This window comes from Ambystoma mexicanum, chromosome 2p (genome assembly GCF_040938575.1).
Source record: "Ambystoma mexicanum isolate Mex_15411 chromosome 2p, UKY_AmexF1_1, whole genome shotgun sequence".
Taxonomy (NCBI): Eukaryota; Metazoa; Chordata; class Amphibia; order Caudata; family Ambystomatidae; genus Ambystoma; species Ambystoma mexicanum.
Genome location: NC_090923.1, coordinates 716,845,535 through 716,870,753, shown reverse-complemented (window position 1 = coordinate 716,870,753; position 25,219 = coordinate 716,845,535). Strand labels below are relative to the sequence as shown.

At 45.5% G+C, this 25,219-nt stretch overlaps 1 protein-coding gene across 3 annotated transcripts in view; it reads right to left on the bottom strand.

The window, feature by feature from the left end:
- Positions 1-25,219, bottom strand: part of LOC138566710 (transmembrane protein 87A-like) — a 1,181,601-nt gene that overhangs the window by 1,071,615 nt on the left and 84,767 nt on the right. For all 3 annotated transcript variants that reach the window (XM_069644306.1, XM_069644305.1, XM_069644304.1), the window contains exon 4: positions 9,793-9,915. In XM_069644306.1, the coding sequence (XP_069500407.1) occupies positions 9,793-9,915 (123 nt within the window). The remainder of the gene's footprint in view (positions 1-9,792; positions 9,916-25,219) is intronic.

The following is a 25,219-nucleotide window of genomic DNA, read 5'->3' as shown; positions in this document are numbered from 1 at the left end:
CACTGCACACGCAGAGCATTCTCTTACAGTGTTTTGTAGGTCACACCATATATTGGGCCACCAAAATGTTTCTCTTACTCTCCTTTTCGTTACGTTTCTTCCAATATGCCCCTCATGCGCTATTTCCATTATCCTCTCTCTTAAATTTGAGGGTGGAACTATGCGATCTCCACGGTAAATGCACACCCCATCACAAGACATTTCATCTTTCTTATTCTCTCACGATGCAACGCTTTGTCACTTCTTTCCAATCACTCCTAATTGCTCTCCTGAGTTGCTCTTGTTCAGCATCCATTTCTCAAGCTTCAACCCATTCTTCTTTAGAGAAACTGGGGTGTATTTGTGCTATCACACAATCCATTTCCATCTCTTCCTCCTTAGTTACATCATGTGTCGCAGGGCATGGCAGGCAAGACAAGCAATCAGCAACTTTGTTCATCTTACCAGGAGTAAAACTGACAGTAAGATTGCATTGCATTATGATTAATATCCACCTCCTAATGAGGAGACATTAAATGCAAATTTTTGGGATTTAAAATATGAATGAGAGGCTTATGATCCGTCTTTATTTCGATGGGACTTCCCCAAATCAACCATTTGAAATGTTCTAGTATCCACATCACTGCCAGAGCCTCTCTTTCAATAGTGGAATAATTTTTTTCTGCATCTTTCAGTGTCCTAGAGGCAAAAGCAAATCGGGACTCTTGTTCCATGCTGAATCTGTTCCAACACGCCTCCTAGACCCACCTTGCTTGCATCAACTGATATAATGGATTTGGCTCTGCAGTCAAACATCTTCAACACAGGAGCTTTGTTTATTGATGTTTTGATATCTCGTAGTTCATTTTTACATTCAATTGACCAATCAAAATTCACGCCCTTCAACAAATTCCTCATGTGGTTCGTTCTATGGGTATAATGATCAATAAATTTGGAGTAATACTCCATTAGTCCCATCAAGCTCCTCAATTGATCCTTACTAGATGGATCCGGCATTTTTAGTATAGTATCCACCAAAGTTTATTTAGGCCTTATCCCTTCTGCGTCAATACGATGGCCCAAATACGTTACTTCCTGTCTTTTTATTCTACATTTTTCAATCTTTAGTGTGAGTCCTTTTTGTTGTAGAATCTGTACACCCACAAGTTTGGCATCATGATCTGCTTCTGATACTGCTGAAATCAAGATATCATCTTGGAAAAAATATACACCCCGTAAGCCCTCAAAAAGACACTGCATTAGCCTTTGAAAAACGGCAGCTGCGGATGCTAATCCAAATGGCATCCTTTTAAAGCGAAAAGCACCCAAAGGGGTTATAAAGGAAGTAAGATGCTTAGATTCCTCATACAACACTACCTGATGATATGCGGATGACAAATCGAGTGTGGTAAATTATCTAGCCAGCTCCATTGTGGAGAGCATCTCTCCTATGTTTGGCAGTGGATGGCGATCAACCCATATACTGTTGTTTAAATCTCTCAAGTCCACACACATGCGAATCTCCCCCCCCAGGCTTTCTCACAATCACTATCGGGGATAACCATTCAGAGCTTTCTATTGGTTCAATTATATCTTGGGCACACAGTCTTTCTAATTCCTTCTTCAAAGGTTCACGGGTACCAACCGGTATATTCCTTAATTTATGTACAATGGGCTTGGCACCCCCTTTTAGAATAATGCGATGCTTGAAACCCCTCAACATGCCAATTCTGTCGTTGAACACTTCTGGAAAACATTGTACTAAACTTTCATCTGAATTGCAGCACTTGTCTATAACACTCATGACGGGAATGCTTTCTCCTGGATGAATTCTAATCTTCAAGGCTGCTTGTTCCCACCAGCCAACTATGGCATATCCTTCACGGGCCACATATAATTTGCAATAGGTTTGTCTCCCTTCAAAAGCTAAGTGGACCCAGACATAACCTATAATGTCTATCGGAGATTTGCCATATCCTGTTGCTTTGACTTTGCTTAGACACAAATCCTCAGGTTTCTTCTTAAGAAGTCTTTGAAACGTGTCTTCATCCACTATGGTATACGGGGATCCCGTATCCACCATGACTTGTATGATAATTCCATCAATGGACATTGGTACCCACAAGCCTATCCTATTCTCCTTAGCAGAGAGGGCCAGAATTTGTACTTCCTCATCAATTCCCGTTACGACTGCTACAACATCATCAGATCCTGATATTTTTTCTACGGCTCTCACACCCGAGGCATTGCCTCTGATTGGCTGGCGATAACTTCTGTTGAAATTCCCACGCACAATATTTCTTCCTCTCCCTCTGGTGCTTCTACACATTTTGCCATAGTGCCCCACCTGGCCACATTTGAAGCACTCCATCCCGTTAGCTGGACAGTCTCTATCGGGATTATTATGCTTGTACCAACCACACCTACTACAGTTGGTTTGAGTCCAAGATGGCACTTCCTTATTTTGTCTGGGACCCTTGTTAAAATCAGATCTTACTATCTTCTTTACCATTGCAATTAATGACTCTTCATCTTTACTGATTTCATCACCATTTACAGCCTGGACAGAGCCTCTGTCAAACAGTTCCTGTTTATTTTGCACTTCTCTCATGCACTTATCCCCCAATTCAATGGACCGTACAATCTCCAAAGTCTGTTCCAAGGACGGGTTCTTTGCTTGCCACAGCCTTTGTTGTATTTTGGGATCTGCAACATGAAGGACGATCTGGTCTCTCAGGTACTCATTTGTTAACCCGGTAAATTCACATGTAGCTATGAGACCTCTTAACGCTGCAACATACATGTCAATAGACATTTTCTGCGTGAAAAATCTGTATCTTTCCAGAACTACATTAGTCTTGTTTCCGAAATGTTTGCTTAGTTTCAACAAGGCATTTTCATATCTCCTAGAACTAGATGTGGAGTCACCAGAGCCACTTGCAGTATCACCACCATCAGGTAGCGTCCGAAAAATTCTCAAGGCCTCTGTCCCAATACAGCTGAGTAAGGTGGCCTCCTTCAAATCATCGCTGAACTTGGCACCGCCAATGGCCCTCATATAAACCTGGAAATTGTCCAACCATTGTTCCCACGAAAAAACTGGGGTTCCAGGTTGTGCCAAGAATTTTTCCGGTGCTACTATGCTTTGCATGCTGATATTGTATGTCTTCTACTATCCTTTCAAAACATTTTTTTGTTTTTTTTTGTTTTGTTGTTGGCTGGAAAGTATTGTCTGTAATTGTCTCACATCTACCAACTTGTATGAGTCAGATCGTTTTGCACCATATTGGTACACACCTTTGTGACATCAACACTCTAATTTGGCAGCTTGCTTTATCAAAGAACTGACAGGCTTTAAGTATTCATCAATAGTTGTCAGGCATTTCGCATAACGTGGCTTGATACAAAGTTATTCTTTACTATTGTGACACGCGTTTCATGTTCGTTTCACTTTACATGATGTAACCCAAGATGGCGGCAAGCACAGGACGCTTTAAGGTCCTTTCCTCTAATGTCCATGGGGACGTCGGTACACGCTTCACATCATATGCGTATGCCGTTATTCATCGAGGCTCGCACCCCCTTTGAAGGATGCACTTTTCCGTTAGCTAATCGCCGCGTAAATGTATGTATATTTTCTTAAAATATGTTGTCCTGCAGTACCTTAAATGAACAGAATTCTGTAGTTGCCTCGTTTGTATGTATTGGTTCCGGCCGCCCGCTCCTTGTAACTCTGTGCTACGGGAACTCTCCTTCGTGCGGATCAAGCAGCCTCCTCGTCGCCACTTGTTAAGTTGATGTGTGTACATAAATGCTCCGTAGCCTTGTATTCAGTTAATTACTTCGGTATTTATTTATAAATGGAGAGCTCCCTCTCTGGGTCCGCTGCGTCCTTCCTCCAGCTGGCTTCCGAATCGAATGCCGCCCGAGGAACGACACACCGAACCAGAGTCATGAAGGTTCTAATAACCTTCACGTTATAACAGGTATGTTAGGGTAGTGTAATAGTCCCCCACCCAACCCCCCTCAAATTTTAAGTTTCTTCCTGAACTAGTGAGTAGTCACTTAGTCCAGTGTCCAGTGTTTCAAGTGGGGGCGTAAATAGAACCAGGTCAGAAACAAAGCCAGTAGCTTTTAAAGGGTCCTGCACATTAGGACATGGCTCAACCGTTAGGCAGAAACCTGTGCAGTTCCCTTTGGAAACACTGCAAAAGATTTAGGACTACAGGTGTTAGCAGTAAACCCACTTGGTAGCAGTCTGTAACAGCCAGATTTACCTGGTAGCTGTGGCTGAGCAGTCAGACTTCCCTCAAGAAGAGTTAGGCAGTATGCAAAGTATACACAATAGGCACTCAGACACAATAGCACAAGCAAACACTGACCAGAGCTTTGGTATCAAGGTATATAATTATTCATTTAAAAACACACTGATTGAAACACTCCAGCACCATTTTAAATCACACTCAACACAGTTACTATTATTATATATACACATCCCTTATTCCTTATCAGACAAGTCTTCGTTAACACCACTTATTTCCAGACAGAGGTAAGCGCTTAACTATAGATGGCACTCCAATAAGTTAACGAAAAAGGGAGGGGAAAAAGGCAGAATGTAGGAAAATACACCACACTAATACTTAGGAACTCTTAAGCAAGGCAGGAAAGTCAACAGTTACTTGTGAGCCAAAGTCCATAGGCCGGGCCCACTCTTGGAGAGAGCAGAGCACAAATGCACCCAAGATCACACAATGACAACAGGCTTACAAAGTCTTGCAGGGAGTTCAGAAAGGTTTTAGTTAGGCTCGGAAAAGTTTAGCCATGGTGTCCCAGGCTAACCCAGGTTAGAAAGCCGGGGCTAAATCTACCCTGTACAGTTGGTTGCAAGGGAAGCCAGGTGGAAAGGATCCTCCAGCGGGGGCAGTTGTTCCTGGCAGCGGGTGGAAGTTGCAGCATCGTCCAGAAGAAGAGAATATCTCGACGTGGTGGAAAGCTGAAGGTCGTTGCACTGCCAGGGAAGAAACCAGCCGCTGAGTTTTCCGCTTAAAGGTACTACACTTTGATTCGCGGTAGTGGTAAAACGTGGTTTCCCGGTTGCCGGGGTGCTTGGCACAGGCAAGGCGGCCACGAGATGCTCCAGGAAGCCAAAAAGGAAGCAGACTGGTTATCCCCACCAGTCGAAGGAAGAAGACTCTCCGGGCTGGAGATCTCCTCTGTCGTTGGGAAAAGTGGTGAGACGTTTGAGCAGGGCTCCACCGGTGTTGTCGTCGTTGCAGGTCGGCTCAGCTTCTCCCTCGTCGGATTCTTAGGTCCTGTGGCGACTTCTAAAGTTCCAGTCCCCAAGGCCCTGCTTTTATGCAGCATAACCCCATTCACTCAGCCTAGCTGTCAATCAAACATGCTAAGTGGTGAGCCGGCCGGCTCACCACTTGGGCCAATCACACAAGAGTGCGAATTGAGTTACCAAGGTAACTCAGTCCAGGTTGCCTAAACCCCCTCCCACAACCCCTGTGGTACCCATACAGAGTGGCACCACTTTTGGAGGCTTCTGTGGAGAAGCCCGCCAAAAAGTGGAACAAAGGGCTCAACTTGGGTTGGAGTCACAGAAGCGAACACAAGCGCCATTTTAGAACCGAGTTCTGGCAAAAAATACCAACCGGAGAATTAATATTAAATAAATAAACCGGCGGTATGTTCGAAGCTATAGGAATTAAATAATTAAAGTTGGTAGCCTCGAACAATGGGAAAATCCCATAGGAAAATATTTGCGGTCGAATATAAAAAGTAGTATCCACTGCCACCAGCCAAAACTCGATCAGGGGGGACGGAGACGTGCCCCCTCGACTAACAGACCCCGGGGCAATTGAATTGCCCTGGTCAGTACGTCCACAGTATGATGGTTTGTACTGGTTCTGTTCAGAATTTGAGACTAGTAAAGTCAATGGTGACTTTACATGCCCTGGGAGACAGTAGTCAGTCCCAGGGTATGGAGTCTATACTTGGGGGTCACTAGGACACCCCTGTGTTACTGCACTGAGGGTGCTGTGTAACACAACACAAAAACACATGAAGCCCTATGGAGTGAAAGACCCCATAGCCCATTAAACACATCTATAGTCAAAGAAACACACTCAAATCATGCTCAAGAGTGAGGGTAAAAGAGTCTCACTCTTGTCAGGAGAAAAAAATAAACCCCAAAAATCCAGCAAAGCTGCTGGGGGACTCACTAGGTTAGGAAATTCAGCCTAAACAGAGAATTCTCCCTAACACGGTTTCAAGTGGGGGTGTAAATAGAACCAGGTCAGAAACATATCCAGTAGCTTTTAAAGGGTCTTGCACATTAGGACACGGCTCAACTGCCATATATCCCACAAATACTTGGAGTCTGAATAACAGGGAGGCATGCTAACAGATCTGCATGGAGAGGGTTTGTCTGTTAAAGAGGGGTGGTGGGGGCGGGTTCCTCTTGCCCCATCCCATAGGGTCTGTGTTGTATATCAGGCTCACCTCTAGTCCCAAAGGGGGTGGCTCCACCTTGGGGAGAAGGGGAGAAGGGACGAATTCCCTGGATTCCTCAAAGGTCAGAGAGACCCTACCCACTCCTAAGCTACATGTATGTAGTGGCAAGGACAGTACACATAAGGCTAAGCAATAGAGAGGTGGGGGAGGGAGAAAGGGAAACCTGGCCAAGAGCAAAAGTGCATTCACAGTCATGATGAGGATCCAAAAAGCAAACCTCCAACCTCCTCCAACACATAGTAAAATGATGCTTACGCATTTAAGCCATATGCTAAATACAGTCCTTACAGGGAGTAAAAGGGATTGACAATTCACACCAGGACACAGAGGACCACCAAAATGTAGAACAATATCAGACCAGAAGGTTTTCATTAAAGGAAATAAAGTAACACAAATTAACCAGCAGATCTACCTTGTAACAATGCACCTTTCGTAGACAGGAGGGCAATGAAAGGATGTAAAATACACAAGAAATCAATGGTATTCACCAGAAGTACAGTCTTGTGTAGAAAATCCCAGGGATCCAAGAGGGCCCAAGAGAAACGTTAGGGTTAATTTCAATATCTTCCATAGCCAGAGTTTAAAGTTTGTAGACAAGTTACTGATAGGAAATAACAGGACAACTCCAATAGGCAGAGCTACGGTTATGGGGAAAAGGGCAGGTACGTTTGTTCTACTGCATAGCTGGGAACAAAGGCGTACCCAACCCCAGAGGACACCAGGAGACCCACTTAAACTCTGGTGCCAGGTTTAAGAATCGGGAAGTACGGAAAGCAGGACACAGGCCAAAGCGAGTCAATGGTGAACTGCAGGAGAAGGGGACCCGCAAAACCCCACAACCAGGGGGACCCCTTTGATGGGAAATTCAACAAATAATCCACCAGCACAGGACTCGTAAGTAAGTACTCATGGCTCCAGATTTAGGGAAGTAGGCTCATGGATGAGCAGGTAAAGAAACCTGGCGATTATAAGCTTCTTCCCCAGGTGGTGTTACATGATCATGTACTTAGGGGCCTGCACCCTTAGCATAGAATGGTCCTTCGAAGGAGCAGAAGCAACGATGGATAGAAGACGTAGTAATCTGACTAAGTGGACCCAGATTGCTCAAGAGGCAAAACTGGGCAACCAGACAGTAGAAAAGTCCCATGATGGGGGCAACAGTGTAGGGGATCCAAGATGTTTCAAAGATAAAGCAGTGGTGTGCCACTACCCTTCTGGACGATGGAGGCTTAGTACATCGAGGCACTAGGACAAAGAGGGTAAAATGGGAAGGTAACCGTAAAATGGTTCAGAAACAATCTCAGGAGGACAGGGCACCCACAAGCCAAAATATGAAACCCTGGGAAAAAGGCAAAAGGGCTCAGGCAAGTATGGCTAAACTTAGTCCTAAGATTCAGCAGCCCACATTTGTGACACATTCTCCAACAATTCAGGTAATAATCCAGCAGAGTTGAGGAATGCACATTGCCTTTCCTAGATATAATCATATTTGTTCTTCTATAACGCACTTTATACCAGAGATTGGTTTCTAAGCGGGGGAATCGGGATGCAGACCTGTTGTGCTGCTTTGTCTTGCGTCCAAGACAAACGAGTTCCCCTGAGCTATCCCCCCTTCAGAACTGACCCTCCAGCCCACCAAACATACACCGGGCAGGACTCTAAGGTTTGGCAGCCAGTCAGCCTGGCTGGTCCTAAAGGGAGAAAAAAAACTGCATCCATACAGTTTGTGTATTGAGCCGTCTGGGGCAGGACACCAGGTAAAACCATTCTACACAACAACATAGGGTTGGAGTGAGGCAATGTGTGTGTCAGGGCATTTTAGACCTGCCTTCTCATTCCAACAAAGGAAAAGCAAAATGGCTGAGGGTAGGACTTTAAGAAAATGCATTAGTACCGCAATAGCTACCATACTGTTACATTGGGCAACTAATACAGTTGAACCAGCTACACCCCCCTGTTGAAGCCAAAACTAAAATGAGCTGCCAGAAGCCTACTCCACAAAACTATTGTATGGTGATATAATCATCTGAGGGCCAAAGTGGGGTGCTTAGAAAGATTAGCATAGGAAAAAGGGTTGCACTTCAATAGTCCTTCAAACCACAAAAAGAACCTCGATATAAGAAAACCAGGAGGAAAAAGCTAAATTTTCAGCAAAAGCCCCAAAAAGCTAATTCTAAACTACCAAGTGTAAAGAGGATGAGGAGTATTAGTAACATAGCTTATTTAAAAAACATAAAACTCTGAACACAAAATAAAAATATAGTATATGCAAAATTTAACAGCAATACATTTCATTATAACTAACTCTCATAGCAACAATTAAGAAGCTTCCCAAAGCCTCAAACGCATTTGGCATTAGTAATCCTCATTACAATGCCTAAAATTACATTCCTTCGGTAAGGGAATTAAAAAACCGCTTTCTGCGTAGCTTATACCATGTACAAAGGAACAGTTGGTGTACATTTGACTCAATCGTCTGAATGTCACAACCAAAAGCCACAGACTGCTCCTTGTTCCATCCCTTAGTATACAATTGTAAAGGTAATTGGTGAAAACACAATTGTGTCATTAACTTCCTTGCCCATCTATTTGTTATGAACTGCAGATAATTCAGTTGCTTAGGTACAGATAACATGTGGCGAATATGTTCTAACAGGTGGCTGGTCCTCATAACCTGCAAAGCACAGTGCATATGCATTTTTATAGCCTGTTTTAAAATGGGACCAGCAGCCACATTAATTAAACATATACTAAACCCAATAGTTCTAAAGAGTGCTTTGCACAACTAATCCACAGAATGCTAAGCACATTCTCAAGTCATAGTATATCGTTTAGGATTAGTTTATTCAACTGCATACTACTTGCCCAAATCCTGAACCATAGTCGAACAGGATTAAACTAAAAGGTATCTCTTTTTGATTAACAGTAAAATATTAAGGTTACTTATACCTCAAACTCTGGACCCATATCAACAAATGCCTAAGGATTTGTCCTCATATATAGTAGCTGGGAAAACTAAAAAAACACCATAATCATCAAAATAATTTAAAATTCCTGAAATTTGATTGCTTTATCCTAACTGGCTACCGAGTCAATTTGAGAATGCTATAAAGTAATGTCAGCAAATTTAACGCCTAAAGAGGAGTTGTTACTCTGCGGTCTCTATTTTCAAGGATTTACGGCTTACAATTTGTATTCACATTGGCATGTCTAGAGTTCACTTTACTGACTAGCCTCACCTTTTCTCATCAGTTGGATACAGTGGTCCTGAAATGAAGCTAAAATTTCCCTTACCGGATTGCCATTCATATGTTGGGAGCATTGTCCTAAGCTTGCCACGTGGTTAATGAATTTGCCAGAATCTTCCAAATCAATCACCTCATTGTAATGCTTCAGGTAATCATCGATGCGTGTTTTCTGTAGCAAGAGAAAGAGGAATAGCTTTTAGACAGATTCCATTTGTTGACTTGCAGGTCGACCTTTGTAAAACCCACAGTATCAGCATATTTGAATTTACTATCTTATACCCCAAAATCAATTAATACAAAATAAAACATTAGCGTCATGGCTTATATCAAATCCAGTCCCTAGCACCTATAAACATGTTGACAGCCTTGTCTCAGAGCTCAGAAGTCTAATAAAATCAACATGCAATGGTAGATCCCAGTAGGACATATGTCCCCAACCCCCATTCCCGCCATTGTTCCTCCAGACCCAAACCCACCCACACCATTCTTTCTCCCGACTAAAGCAGCATGCTCCCAATACAGCAGGTGAACAGATTGTTTGCATAGCAGAAACATTTGTACATTTGGAAGAATTCATGCCGCGACCCCACCCCTTCTGTGCCTATGGCCCCCACTCAGCTTCCCCAACACCAGATTACCCCTTCAATCAAATGTCTGAGCAACAAATGTGAACAGCTTAAAAATACTCCTGCTTTTACTTTCCACCCCTTACTTCCATCCGCCCCAGCCAACTTTCTTATCGGCCAAGAGTTCTATCCTACACACCAGATTTCTTGTTGAGTTTCCAGGTTATGCCACAAGTCACTGGCTTTGATTTACATGAGTCTTGCAGTTAACATTGTCTACAAGGCACCAACTTCGTTTTTGTTCTGGGGTGTGTGAATAATAGCATAGTAGACCAGTGGTGCGAGATCATTAAGTTCAGATACTTTATAAGCAAAAATTCAAGTCCCTGTAAAGAAAGCTGCCTCAGAACCCCTAACCTTCAGAAAAAAAAAAAAATCATAATCAAACCCTTCATCCCGCAGCAGGATGTCCGTACCGTAGTGTGGGATCTTGTGATCTTTCACATCAGTGGGGGGAAATGCTCTCCCAACGGGGCACCCAGCTGCTCACTTGGCTCCCCTAAAAGCAGCCCACCATGCTGCAGCACGTCAGATTATGGGAGCACAGATTTTACTGAATTACCCCCATCCTACGCGAACTACATTTGCTTCCACTCCAAGCCAGGATGCTGTTCAACACTGCATGTAACATCTACAAAGCAGTCCCAAGTAGCACACCAGCGTAACTGGCCGCGGCGCATCACATATCAGGTAGTACATGCTCCTCGCGCAGCAAAAACGACCAACCGGCTTGAATCACAACTCATCCGCAAAGAAAACCCACAAACAATCCTTCGCTTGTCATGCACACACCGTCTGGAAATCGATCCCGAGTGTTAGGGTGAATTATCTGTTTAGGCTGAATTTCCTAACCTAGTGAGTCCCCCAGCAGCTTTGCTGGATTTCTGGAGTTTGTTTTTTTCCATCCTGCCAAGAGTGAGACTCTTTCTCTCCCACTCTTGGACATGAATGTGGTTAATTACTTTGAATGTCAATGTGTTCTATGGGCTATGGGGTCTTTTACTCCATAGGGTCTCATATGTTTTGCTATGTGTGTTATAACGCACCCTCCGTGCCGTAACACTGGGGCATCCTAGCAGACCTCCACCATAGACTCCATACCCGGGGACTGACTACTGTCTCCCCGGGCATGTAAAGTCACCATTAGCTTTACTAGACCTAAATTTACTAACAGAACTAGTACAAACCATCCTATTGTGGACGTACTAGTAGGGGTAATTCGATTACTCCTGGGTCTGTTATTCGAGGGGGCACTGTCCCGTCCCCCCTCGTCGAGTTTTGGCTGGTGGCAGTGGAAACTACTTGTTATATTAGACCCCGAATATAACCCTATGGGATTCTTCCCATTGTTCGAGGTTAATACTTTTTCTCGTTAATCTCCAACATACCACCGGCTTATTTATCTTCAATAAATCTATCGGTTGGTATTTTCTGCCAGAACTCGTTTTTTAAAATGGCGTCTGTGTTCGTCTCTGTGACTCCTAAACCAAAGGTTGAGCCCTTTGTTCCACTTTTGGCGGGCCTCTACACAGAGGCCCTCCAAAGTGGTGCCATTATGTCTGGGTACCACAGGGGGTGAGGGAGGGGGTTTAGGCACCCTGGACTGAGTTGCCTTGCCAACTCAAGTCACACTCTGGTGTGATTGGCCCAAGTGGTGAGCCACCCCGCTCACCACTTAGCGTGTTTTGATTGACAGCTAGGCTGAATGAATAGGGGTTTTCTGCATAAAAGCAGGGCTTTTGGGACTGGATCTTCAGAAGTCGTCACAGGACCCAAGAATCTGACGAGGGTAAAGCTGAGCCAACCTGCAACGACGACACCTCCGGTGGAGCCCTGCTGAACCGACTCACCACTTCCCGACGACAGAGGAGATCTCCCGGCCGGAGAGTCTCTTCCCCTGACTGGTGGGAACAACCAGTCCCCTTTTGCTTTTTCTTCGTTCCAGGACGTAGTGGTCGAATTGCCCGTGCAGAGCACCCCGGCAACTGGATAGCCACTACCCCTGTACTGCGACCAAAAGTTGGTGCCTTGGGACGGAGCACTCTGCGGCTGGTCTCTTCCCTGGTGGTGCAACGATCTTCAACTTTCCTTCGACGACATCATCTCTTCTCTTGGCAAAGACCCGACGTGCATCCACCACCAGGAACAACTGCCCCCGCCGGAGCTGTCTCTCGACAAACAAGGTACCGTGTCCACCTGGCTTCCCTTGTGTCGGTTAGCGTGAGGTGTCTGAATCCTCGCCTCTCCATTGGGTCGCCTCCAAGCTTTCTTAACTTTCTGTTCTGAACTGGTCCAATCTTTCTATAACAATTTGCGACCAAGACTCAAAGTGCATTTCCACTGAGATACTTTTTGGGACATATCGCCTTGCCTATCTCCGAGTGGGCCTGGCCTCTGAACTTTGCGATCTACAGTAGACCCTGCCTTACTTGCCTGGCATTTGTTCGTAAAAGTGTTGGTACCGAGTTGATTTCATAACCTGCCTTTTCTCTCCCGTCCTAACGAATACTAGAGTGCCATCTAGGTTAAAGCATTCACCTCTGTCTGCAAATAAGTGGTGCCGTTGAACCTAGACTTGTCGAACTATTGTTAGGGGGATTGATTTTTTTTCTGATAGTAATTGTGATTGAAGTTGTTGGCCGTATTAGTGCCTGAGTGTTTTTCATAGATGTGTTTTTATAAATAACTATATATCTTTACACCGAAGCCTTGTTCCGTGTTTGCTTGGTCTACTGTGTAGATTGCTCTATTTTGTATACTCCACATACTGCCTAACTCTTCTTGAGGGAAGTCTGACTGCTCAGCCACAGCTACCAAGTGGGTTTACTGCCAAACACCTGTAGTCCTAAATCTTTTGCAGTGGTCCCAGAGGGAACTGCACAGGTTTCCGCCTAACACTGGTGTCGACTCAGAATGCCCCCACAATGCTCCAATTTCGCAAATCTCTCAAAACATGGCTCTTCCATAAACAGCTGACCAAGGACTAATTCCAACGGAAGCGCATACCGATGCAGATCTCACAGTACTGCGCTACTGTTAAGATGCCAGCCCAAATGCTGGCAATTCACACACAGTACAGTGCTCTGCTGCTCTTGAGATATTTCCACGCTTAAATCAATAAAATAATAGGTAATGATCAAATTCAAGAATAAAAATCAAGTATAATAAATTGGAAGCATTTTTTTCTTTAACAGCCAAGTTATGTTAGGTAATGTTATATGGCATTTTTATAGCGCCTAGCCATTGGTATGACCCCCAAAGCGCTGTGGGCTGAATGCGTTGGAAGACCAAAGTCTGTGGTATAAGAATTGAAAGGAGGATTATTAGAATGCGCATGTACATTTTAGCCTACTTGAATTGGGGGGGTGGGGTGGCTGAGTCCCTGCTAGCAAGCCATGGCGATCCGGTTTGTGTATAGGTGCGGTGATAGTCAGTCATGAGAATAGGTGAGTCAATGTGACTGATTATGTGCCCAGCTGGACCAAATTGCTTTTGTGAGACTCAGCTGCATCCTAATGGCAGAGGTGATGTGCGTTATGGAGTCGAGTCATGAATTGTTGCAGATTTATACGGGTGATTGCCCGTGCCCCGGGAGGGATAAGGCCATGTTCCATTGAGATGGAGTGCTATACATACCAGAGAATCAAGACTGCCATCTAGTTGCGATCAGGGTATGCAGACCGTATCATACCGGTCGACCGGGATCCATTCTGTACAGACTCAATACTATCTCGTCTCAAGTGACTCATCTGTACCCTTACCTACCAGTCTATCTGGGGATGATAATTCACCTAAGAGGTGGACTAGGTAAGTCAAGACGCAGAAGGGTAGAGCCAGGTCTTGAGTGTCTTTGGGAAAGCGAGGTGATCTTCTATGCAGCGGACTCTGAATGGAATAGAGTTCCAGGTGGTGGGAGTTTGGACAGAGAAAAAGGATCACCCTATTCTGGTTGAATTTGCGACTGGGATGACAAGGAGCGCTATGCCTTCTCTCGGGTTTCTGTAGGGTGTGAGCTTGTTTTGTAGATATTCTGGTCCTGTGTTGTGCAGAGCTTGGTGCGTTATGCACATTGCCTTGTAGGAGGATCGACCCCCGATTGGTAGCTGGTGAAGGACATGGAGGGTGGGTGTGATGTGTTCTCTGGGGCCTAGGGCAAGGAGGAGCCTTGCTGCAGTGTTTTGAACCCTTTATAGTTTTTTAAATTGTGATGTAAGGGCGCATAAGTATAGGTTGTCAGGATAGCCTAGGCGTTAGAGGACGATAGCCGTGATTGCAAAAAATGTGTGGGAAGGTCAGGTAGGAGAAGATGCTGTCATGATGCCTGCTCCCGAGGAGCCAGGTCAGGCCCAGCGTTCCCGGAAGCAGACTTCATACTCACCAAGCAGGACCCAGCAAACCCCTATAGGGGCTCTTTGGACCTTGTCCTGGTGCCTTTGGCGCCAGGCTCATAAAAGGAATCTGTCCTGGCGCCAGGCTCATCATGGCAGAACATATGGTAATGCTTGGGTGAACTCACCTGAGGCAGACCATGCTGCATACTCACCCGAGGCAGACCATGCTGTCTGAAGCTCCAAGCCAACTAAGGCTGGGGAGGAACTATTTTCTTTCAGGAACTCTTTTCTTACTCGGGTGGGGCCAGTGGAAGAACACTCACCTGAAGCTCTTCCAAGGCTATTTAAACCACGCCCGGATGGCCACACGTGCTTCGCGTTATTCTGCATCTGCAGCAGGACGCTCACCGAGTCGGCTCCTGCATCCTGGCTCCTGCCACGCCCACCAGCACCTGGAACACCTGCAAGGAGAAAAAGGCAAGCATTAGGACATTACCTACCTTCATCCAGCATCCGGATTCTTCACTCCGTCGATCCTGCAAAAGAAAGTCAAGGGTTAGAAACGCATCTCATCGCTCGCTGCAGCGCCGCTTCCACTTACCTTCACGTGGCGCTGTCTAGCTCTTCAGCGGTCATAGGCGACATCGGCTGCATCCCAGCACCTACGGAAAAGAAAGACAATAGTTAGAAGCGCTCCGCTTCTCACGCTGCCGCGCCGCTTCCACTTACCTTCACGTGGCGCCGGCAACCTTTTCAGCGCCCATAGGCGACATCGGTCGCATTCAAGACCTACGGAGAAAAAGGACAAAACAAGGTGAGCAACGAACTAATTGCAAAAGGACAGATTACTCACCTTAAGTCTTACCTGAATTTTGTTGGGACCTCAGTTCCCTTTTTGGGTCGGAGCGGCTTTTCTGGCTTTTGCGTACCCCAGCCCCTATGGGGAAATAAGATGCACTCATTAAGGTGTCGGAGCAAACCACTACGGCACATCTTCATTAAAAGTACTCACCTGAGCTTACCTCGGCGAATCCATTCCTCCACACGGATTCCTCACCTAGTCCCTGAAAATTAAACAAAGGCCAAGGGACAAATAAGAATTCATCTTTTGAACTATATACTTCCGGCAGCATTTTGGTAAAGGCAAGCAGACATCGAACCCTCGCCAAATCCGAGATCCAGTGAATTAACTGGAAATCTACGCGCCCCTGCGTCTGAAGCAGGATGGAGAGCTCGTCCATACAGAAATTAAGGTGAGAGTCTGCGGAAGGCACAGCTAGGGTTCGAGGAGGGTGAGAAGGGGAAAAGGGGGGAATCTCACACAATCTAGCACAGTTAACTCCCTTTTCCCATCTACAGAAGGATTATTCTACGGGCCAGACAGACAAGGTTTGGGGGTCCAGTCCAGTCCATCTTCCAAGCACTATGCTTTACCGTGGAAGAAGCAGCAGTCCAGAACGGGTTGGCGCCTCCGTGGGAATCAGGTGAGCGTTACAGATGCATAGGTGTAGATCGCAGGATGACACCGAATGATGCGATAGTGTCAGGTCTCACTCCATAGTGCATCCAAGTTTCTTTTTTTTTTTTTACTTTGTTGTAGGTAAAGGTTGGTGGGCGTAGGGAGAGCAGGCAATGCGTGGGTTGGGGGGGGGGTGAAGAGGGCACTCTTCCTGAAGATCATGATTTCAGACTTTCTGGGGTTCAGAAGGTGGTGGTTAGCAGTCATCCAGTGGTCATTTTTGTGAGGAGACAATGTCAGAGGTGGACTTGGAAGGGTCCTTCGAGATCTTGAAGATGATGGATGAAGGTATTCCCCCAGAAACCCCTGTTTTTTTTGTAACACTTTTTTTGACTTACGAAACAAAAAAACCAAAAAAATAATAATACATTCTAAAAAAAAAAAAAACGCATTCGGCAAATTGTTTGACAAAATGTTATTTCGAAAATATGACCGAATACCATTCTGCACTGTTGGGTCTGCCTGCCATCTGCATTCAAGGGTGTGTGTTCTGCGTTTTGCGACTTTTACGAGACGAGGGGAACCATTCGTGGGAGGCTCTCTGTTGGAGATGGGCCCGATAGGGTTGAGTGGACCAAGAGCCTCTGAGAGCCACCAAAGCAGCTGATGGAGAGCCCTCCCAAATGGAGCGTGAGCGAGAGTAGGGAAACAAGCAGGCAGTCTGCTAGGTCTGAGGTTACTTGACCTTATCCCATAAAGGGTAGCGGGTGGGAGGTACTAGGGCGATCGGGAAGGATGGAGGGTCTACGGTCGAGGAGTGAAGATGGCAGCATGTCCATCCAGACTATTAGCAGAGGAGGGAACGTGGTGATCAGTTCAGGAGAGCTGAAGATGGCATCTAGTGTGCGTTTTACAGAGTGTGTGGGTACCGATACTGTCAGATGAAGGGATTACAGGTTGTCCAGAATGGGTTGTGTCATGGGTTTATGTGGGACGCCAAATCAGATATTGAAATCCCCTTGTACTGTGAGGGATTGGTGAGAAACTCAGCATTTAAGAGGAGTGCCTTAAAAAATGGTCTTCTCTGATAAGCCTGAAGTGATGTCTGGGAAAGGTAGAAGTAAGCAGGAAAGTACTTGTATCGAATTAGTCACAGTTGTTGGGGCGCTACAAGTCCACCACAAGAATTGCTGTGCCAAATTGGTTCTCAGACCTGAATGTGGCACGAAATAGGAATTAATTAAGGTTGGTCCATATTCAAAGCATGCAGCTCCAAAGAGGTGTTGCTGAACCATTGAATTCTCGCATGCAGGAGCTTTAAACAGCTACATGCGTGGTTTCACCAAAACAAAATCACAGGCGACACCAGCATATTGTACAGCAGATCACACAAACAAAACGGGGCACACCAGAAAAAGGGTTGCAGTGACAGAGGTTAGTGAAGTGCCTTCAACCACAAAGGAGAAGTAAAAATTAAAATTAAAAATAAAAGCCAGCAAAAATGTTAGGAGGAGCCATAACCCACCACCCACACAATGAAATTCTGCCCCAACAAACGGAGTTAAACATATTACAGCTACATACAGGTACATAAACAATTGGCGCTACCACATTCAAACATTGGGTGCCGCGAGGTACCCGAGGGCGTCCTCACCTTTTCCGCAGGTATCCTGCTCCCAGGTGGCCAGGGAAGGGCCATCGGTACCAGATTCCAACACAGGGTGTGGATATGCGAGGGAGGATCACCTGGGTGGAGGAGAGTGGGGAGGAGAACGTACTTTGGTGAGCCATCGTATCACCATTTCCTTTTCACCATGAACCCTCAAGCCTTCACGCCTTCATAGGCTTTTGTCAGCACTGTCACTATGATTTACCCTAATGTATTTCTCAAATAGCATCAATATTGTACTGGGACGAAGAAGAGGACAACTGGACTAACACATCCTCATTTAATAAACACAAATATTTAAAAGCCCCAACGAGGAGGAGGACAAAAGCAAGGCAGGAATACGACTTTGCTGGTGAGCAGTCTAGTCCTTTTTGTAATGGAAATGGAGGAAGGAGGTTTAAAAGCTGGAAGCGGAAGCTAAATGGCATCAGCTGTAGGAGCACGGTCAGCTGTTGAGGCAGAGTCAGCTTTGCGCAAGCAGACCTCTCCGGTGTGGTGGCATAGAAGGAGGAGCGCTCAGGACCCGTGAAGCAGTGCAGAGTGTATGCAGCAGGAAGCACAGGCATACAGAACTGGAGGCCGGTGGTAAGCCGAAGGACGGAGGCCGGCAAGCAGGACAGAGAAAAGCGGTCAGGAGAATCCTGCTTCGCAGAGGAAGCTCTGCTGGGTGGGTGCGAGCCAGAAGAACACTACCGGGAGAAGGCATGATCGACCACACAGAGAAACCGGGAACCGCGCGGCAGAAGACCTTCTGAGGAGAAGCAGTGGACTGGCATTAAAAGGATAAGCAGACAACCAAGGGTACCGGTTGCGTGACCTGTAATGGGTAGACCCTGTGCACTGAATGGAAAAGCCACTTGTATAAAGAAGCTTTTGTTGAGCAAAGACCTTCTTATGTCATTGAAGTCAAGCGTTGTTTTGACAGCTAGAAGAAATTAACTTGGGGAAGGGACACCATGTATTTGATTAACTACTTTGAACCTGGGGAAGGGGAGTGGATTACAAGCCAAAGAGCTAGAAGAATCCCTGAACTTTACTTTGAACACTACCCCTTTTGGATGCGGACATCGCTACACATTGTATGCAGTTAGTTGTGAGGGCAAGTATAGGTTTTGGACACAGAATTATATTTTACTTTGGACTTCCTGACTTAGACTACCCTTAGTTTTCTTTAGGTAGGGAAATCCCACCTTAGCATAGGCCAAGTTAGATATTCATCCACCCTGCCTTTTTAGTTTAATAAAGTTGTGTTGCGAAAACATGTACTGTTGTCTGTGTCTTACTCATGATGCCTTCACAGTGCTCTATCCCAGTCAAACTCTTCAGTTGTTGTATCAGCCTTTTTTAAAAAATCATAATTTCTATTGAATTTTATACAGAACCATAACATGTATACATAACATGGGCCCCCAGTGATGGTACAAAGTGCTCATCCGGTGTTTAGTGCCATTTGCATAGCGTTGATTGTACACCCAAACAGACAGTTGAACAAGTTACTTACCAACTGGTAACGTTCTTTCGATTGGATGTTCCTCCCACATATTCCACATCTTTGACATGTAATGTCCACAGCTGTGTACTTCGGAAACTTTCGGCAGAGGGCGTCCTACGTCGCCGGCATCGGGTCAATGTCTCACGAATTCCTCCGTCGAGGGCGACGTCACCGGATGTTATAAATAGGACGCACAGTGCCCGTAGCCTCAGTGTATGTTTTTTCTTCCATAACGTGTGACACCACTGCCTGCTTGACTGCACCTAGCCTTGCGGAAATGTAAGCTGCAATCGCATAGGAAATTCTCCAGAGGGGCAGGCTGGGAGGGCGATGTGGAATACGTTGGAGGAGCATCCAATCGAAAGCACGTTACCAGTTGGTTAGTAACTTGTTCTTCGAATGGATTGTGTCCTCCAACGTATTCCACATCTTTGGACAGACTCCCAAAGCAGTACCAGAAAATGGAGGGAAAAGAATTGAGCACCCAATCAGATGGCAGACTAAAGAACCACCTTATCAAAGGCCATATCTTGACCATGGATAGTATCCAGGGTATAATGTTTAACAAAGGTGTGGATAGAAGCCCATGTGGCTGCATCACAAATATTCCTTATAGGAACTCACTGCTGCAGGGCCGTGGAAGTAGCCACACCCCTAGTGGAATGAGCTCTCAACCCTTCAGGCAGGTCCTTGGCCGCCAACCGGTAACATTCAGTTATGGTGAGGATAATCCACCTGGACAAGGTCAGTTTTGTAGAACAAGAGTAAGTTCCCTGTTGGGGAACTCCCGTCCTCTGCACACTATCTCTGGCTAGAATGGCCCAGTAATTTTCGAATAGTAGAAATAAGTATTTCAATTCAAGTCAGTGTTTTCTCTGTGGATCTGTTTATGCAAATAAGACCTAAAGTAGTCAATTCACAAAGTCTTTTTATCTTTAACAGTGATTTATTCCAAATGTATGTGCCCAACGCGTTTCGAGATTCATTCTCTTCATCAGGGGCTGTGAGTTCAATCAATTTCCATTTATCTATAAATATTCAACAAAAATACGAATCAATAAGTGTATAACATCCAAAGTTATCATAGTGTAAATCATCTAAAAATTGTCCTTGTACAGAAATCAAGTTCAATCATCATATGTCAACACCTGATCAGATTTCTCATAATGTGACAATTTAAAGAAACCAGAATTTTTTACAATGTTGCCCATCCTAAATTATAATTTCTGAATATAATTCATGATTGTGAACACAATAGGGAAGTTTTGGAAAATGATAAATACCATGTCAAAAATAGAGAAAACATATGTTAAAAAATAAGCATTCTGTAAATGATGAGATATGCTAGAGAATAGCCTCAAGAATAGGTCTATACTTTGGACTAAGGGTTCTGACTACATAAGTGAAAGAGAAGTTAAAGCACTTACTCAAGTATAGGGTGTGGCTAAATTCCAGATGTAGGAAAGCGGCCAAATAAGTGTGGCTGAAGCGGGTAAACCGAGAACAAGTCTCACGGTCAAGAAGTCTGTGTTGCTATGGACAACAAAACGGGGTAAAAGTAAAGAATAATAAGGACCCGGGCTTGAAGTATGCCAAGGAATGGTGCGGAACGAGCCTAAAAGTACTTACAATAGGAGGAATCACGAGCTATCCAGTTCTTGCCTTGTCCAAAGCAGCAGCACATGGCGGCATAAATATATGTCATGCGCGTGACGTCATCACGTCGAGAACGTGTCTGACGTCACGAAGGTAAACAAGTGGCGTTTGTTGGCTATGTTTGTGACGCGATTGCGTTGTGAACACCGTTCTTATTACTATTGTAATGGAAGGACCAAAGAGTAATGTGCGAGATATACAACCGAATTATCTGATCCTGTCTGCAGGTAAAATCGCGTGTTGTGAGTGTATGTAAAAAATCAAAAGAATCTTATAATGGGAGCGATAGCATGCGATCTGGGATACCTTTCACTGCTTAGTCCATATCAGTAAGGGTATTTCTAGGACTCAAAGAGCAGTGAAGTGTCAGAAAGACTGTCCTTGTCAGAATAAATAGTATGGTGCTATGGTATATATGTTGTATAACTAAGATGGTTCCTGTCTCCTAAAACTGGAGTGCACAATCTGATGCAGTACTAGACATGTCACAAAATAAGTCAAAAATACAGGTAGGTAGTGGCCATTCAACATAGAATGTACAATCTGATTTCCTATAACCATTTAAGGTATGAAGCATATTTTGTCAACAATCTTTGCAGTATCATTATCAACCTTGTTCAGAGGAAGGATCCTAAGTAAAAATCTTCATTGAGACCATGTGGTTGGACCGTGTCTAATTTATGTATCCACCATAATTCCCTCTGGGATAGTTTCTTAGCAAAGTCCCCATCCCTCGGTAATGAGTGTACAGATTCCAAAATTACCCATCGTAGTTGGGTGATATTGTGACCATTTTCTTTCAAATGTCTAAAGACTGGAGATTTTTCATTTTTGGTTCTGATATTGGACTTGTGCTCCGTCCAGCGTTCTTTAGCCTTTCTAATCGATTTGCCAACGTAATATTTCCCGCACGGGCATCTGAGGGCATATATGATGTTTTTACTATCGCATGTAGCAAAATCGTGAAGAAGGATTTTTTTGCCATTACTGGGATGGCGGACGTGATCTCTCTTGAAAATATTGGAACAATGTTGGCACTGTAAGCATGGGTAAGTTCCCGGTTTTTGTTTCGTAAGTGTAGTTTGACTCGAGGTTTTCTTCCTTTCTGCTTTGATGAGGCGGTCTTTGAAATTCCTCCCTCTTTTGTATGCCAGCATTGGGGGTTCCGGAAAAAGTCTGTTTAAATTGGAGTCTGATTTTATGAGATCCCAATTTTTTGTGATGATCTTTTTGATCTGATAACTCTGACTTGAAAACTTCATGGTGTGGATGAGTCTGGTTGTGGTGTTATTTGGTTTTACTTCAAGTAGTTGAGCTCTAGAGAATGATTCTGTTCGAGCAACTTCTTTATCCATGTTTGTACCATACATTTGGACTGCATGGTGTCTAATTCGCTAGGTTGTCAAGGTCTGTTTTGTAACAGCCTGGCCCAATTGGTGACCAGCATACCCCACAAAGAGTTGATCGTCCACTCTGACCCTGGACATCCTAAGATATAAAAGCTCAAAGCTCTCCTAGAGTCCAACCTATGGAGTCTCTCCTCTTCCTTACCAGGATGAGGCAGAGGATAAAAAGAAGGAAGAACTACTTTCTGGCCCAAATGAAATTCAGACACTACCTTAGGTAGATGGGAAGGACGCACCCTCAATACAACCCTATCCTTGTGGAACACAGTAAAGGGCGGCTTAGATGAAAGTGCCTGCAATTCACACAGTGTGAGCGGAAGTCACCGCAAACAAGAACACGGTCTTGAAGGACAGTAATCTCAAGACAATAGTGCAAAAGGTTCAAACGGAGTACCCATGAGAAATTTCAAAACCAAATTCAGATTCCAAACCGGCACCTGGAAAGGGGACGGCGGGAACACAGAGTGTCCATTAAGAAATTGGGAAATCAAAAGGAATCTTAAAGTAAGAACATTCTTCAGACAAGCACTTTAAGATAGACAGCGCCCCAGGTAACCTTTAAATGGTACCCAATTGAAGGCCCCTGTGGGCCAAAGAAAGCAAAAAAGATAAAATCATTGGAAAGGGAACACTGAAACAGATCAACATTCTGTCCTCTGCACCAGTCGTAAAACCTACGCCACCTCCATCACTTCATCCGGGAGGTCCCAATCCTTATGCAAGTCCTAACCTCTGGATGGAGAACCGGACACACCCCCTCACAACTCCTCTCCCCACCCACATTGGTAACCTCCCCCCCCCAACCACACCCCTCTGCACACACCCCAAACCTAACCACCCCTCTCCCCCACCAACCTCCCCAGAATGAGCCCCAGGCCTAGGCCTGCCAAATTCCACTTCCGGAGAAGTGTCCAAACCACTGGCATCATGAAGAGTTTGCCTCAACTCTTCCAATCGATTGTCTCCAGAAAAGACAGGAGCCACATCAGGCTCAAAAGGGTCCATATCAAAGTCAGACTTTTACTCCACCTCATATAGGTCATCCAGAGGGAGGTAAAAGCCCTGCCTCGGGACAGAAGAGGTTCTGGAGTCCACAGACTTAGAAGTAGCCTTCCTTGGAGGATCCACAGTAGCAGGGATCTCCAATGGGAAATTTCAGGCAAAAAGCCCCAAAGGTGTTGAGGGTGCCGAAGGCTTCGACGTCGAGAGCGCCAACGGTTTCGGTATCGGGGGCGCCAACAATGCTGAGGGCTGGTACGAAGGCAAAGCTTCGATATCCGAATCCGACGGACACGGCGCCGACAGAGTAGACGCCGACCTCAAGCCCTTCGCAGGATTCTGCGGTCTCACTGGGGACAAGAACCGAGACCTGGAACCACGTCCCTTGCGACCACCCTGAGCCTTGTCCGAACGGGACTTCGAAGGTTCCCGATGACTCGCGTCGAGGACCCAAGCCCGAAGGCATGCGAGCCACCGTATGAGACCGTTTCTTGCCGGCTTCATTAGAAGGCGCAGACAGAACTGTGCCATGTGATTGAAAAATCGCCAACATCTGCTCCCTAAAGGCAGCCAATTCCTCCGGAGTCCAGGACTTTGTTGGCCAAGCCACTTTCCTCGCAGCTCCATCCTCCGAGGAGGACAGGGAAGGCGAAGGCGACAATCCAAACGTGCCGTACATTCTTGCCACAATCATGAAAACTGGATCCAACTTGGACAAGCCGCCACCATTGTCCAACACTGGCAGGCATGCAAACTATAAAATTTACTTTGTTCAGAGCGGGCCGCCATTACAAAACACAAGCAAACTTGCATACAAAGAGATTGCCAGGCGCTAAAGATCCATTTTTTGCCTTGCAATGTATTTCCATCATGCCCGTACACAAGTGAATATGAATATGTAATCGAGGGAGTAAAAGGGGGAGTAATAGAAGTGTGGAGAGGGTAGAGTAAGAAGAGGATACGATCAGAGGCTGGAGGTGAGAGAAAGAGGCGGGGGGGGAACCCCAAGTTGGGAGGAGAGAAGTAGGAAGGGAAAGCTAGATCAGGGGAGGAGTATAACGTCATGGAAGGGAAAGACCAAGTGGGGTCAGAAGGCACCTATCCTTATACCAAGATTGTATTGGGGAACTTAGACCACCTAGATTGTTCCTGGAGGGAGTTAGAAAGAGGTGGCGTTTGCCTGTGGGCAACCCCGACCAGTCAAAGCTTTTTAGACAGTAGGGGTTACACACCTCTAGAGGCCATCCTGGGATTGAGGGACATTGGCACTAGGGAGGGAACTGGCTCTCCAAGACGAGAGACAACTCTTGGTGAACCCCTTTTTGAATCTACAAATAAAACCCTTAGAGAGTTGGTGTGTTCTGTGACATTGAGTAACTAGCTGTCAGGCTCAGAGGGGTGAGGGGGAGGCGAGGTGGGAGGGGGTCTGAGTATCCACACTCGGCCCCCCTTCCCACCCCCCCCCCCCCAACTCCTCGAACCACAGAGGCCAAATGGAGTACTGCCCTCCCTCCTTGGTTGGCACAGATTCCAGAGCTTTCGAAAACGGGGTAGCCAATGGAGGAGGATTGTGGCAGAGGATTAGGGAGCTGCTGTGGATGGGTGTGGATTTAGGAACACCAGAAAGAGGATTAGGGATACGCAAGTGGATAGGAAGGGGGATGCGAGGGAAAAACCTGTTGCACATCTACTAGAAATTGCAAATGTGCCTTGTATTAATTTACTGCTTTAGACTAAACCCAGAAATGGCCACTCTGGTTTCTGGCGCGCCTGTCCTGTCCAACCCCTTCAGTATACTCCTATAAAACTCAAGCATAACCCATACATTGCAAACA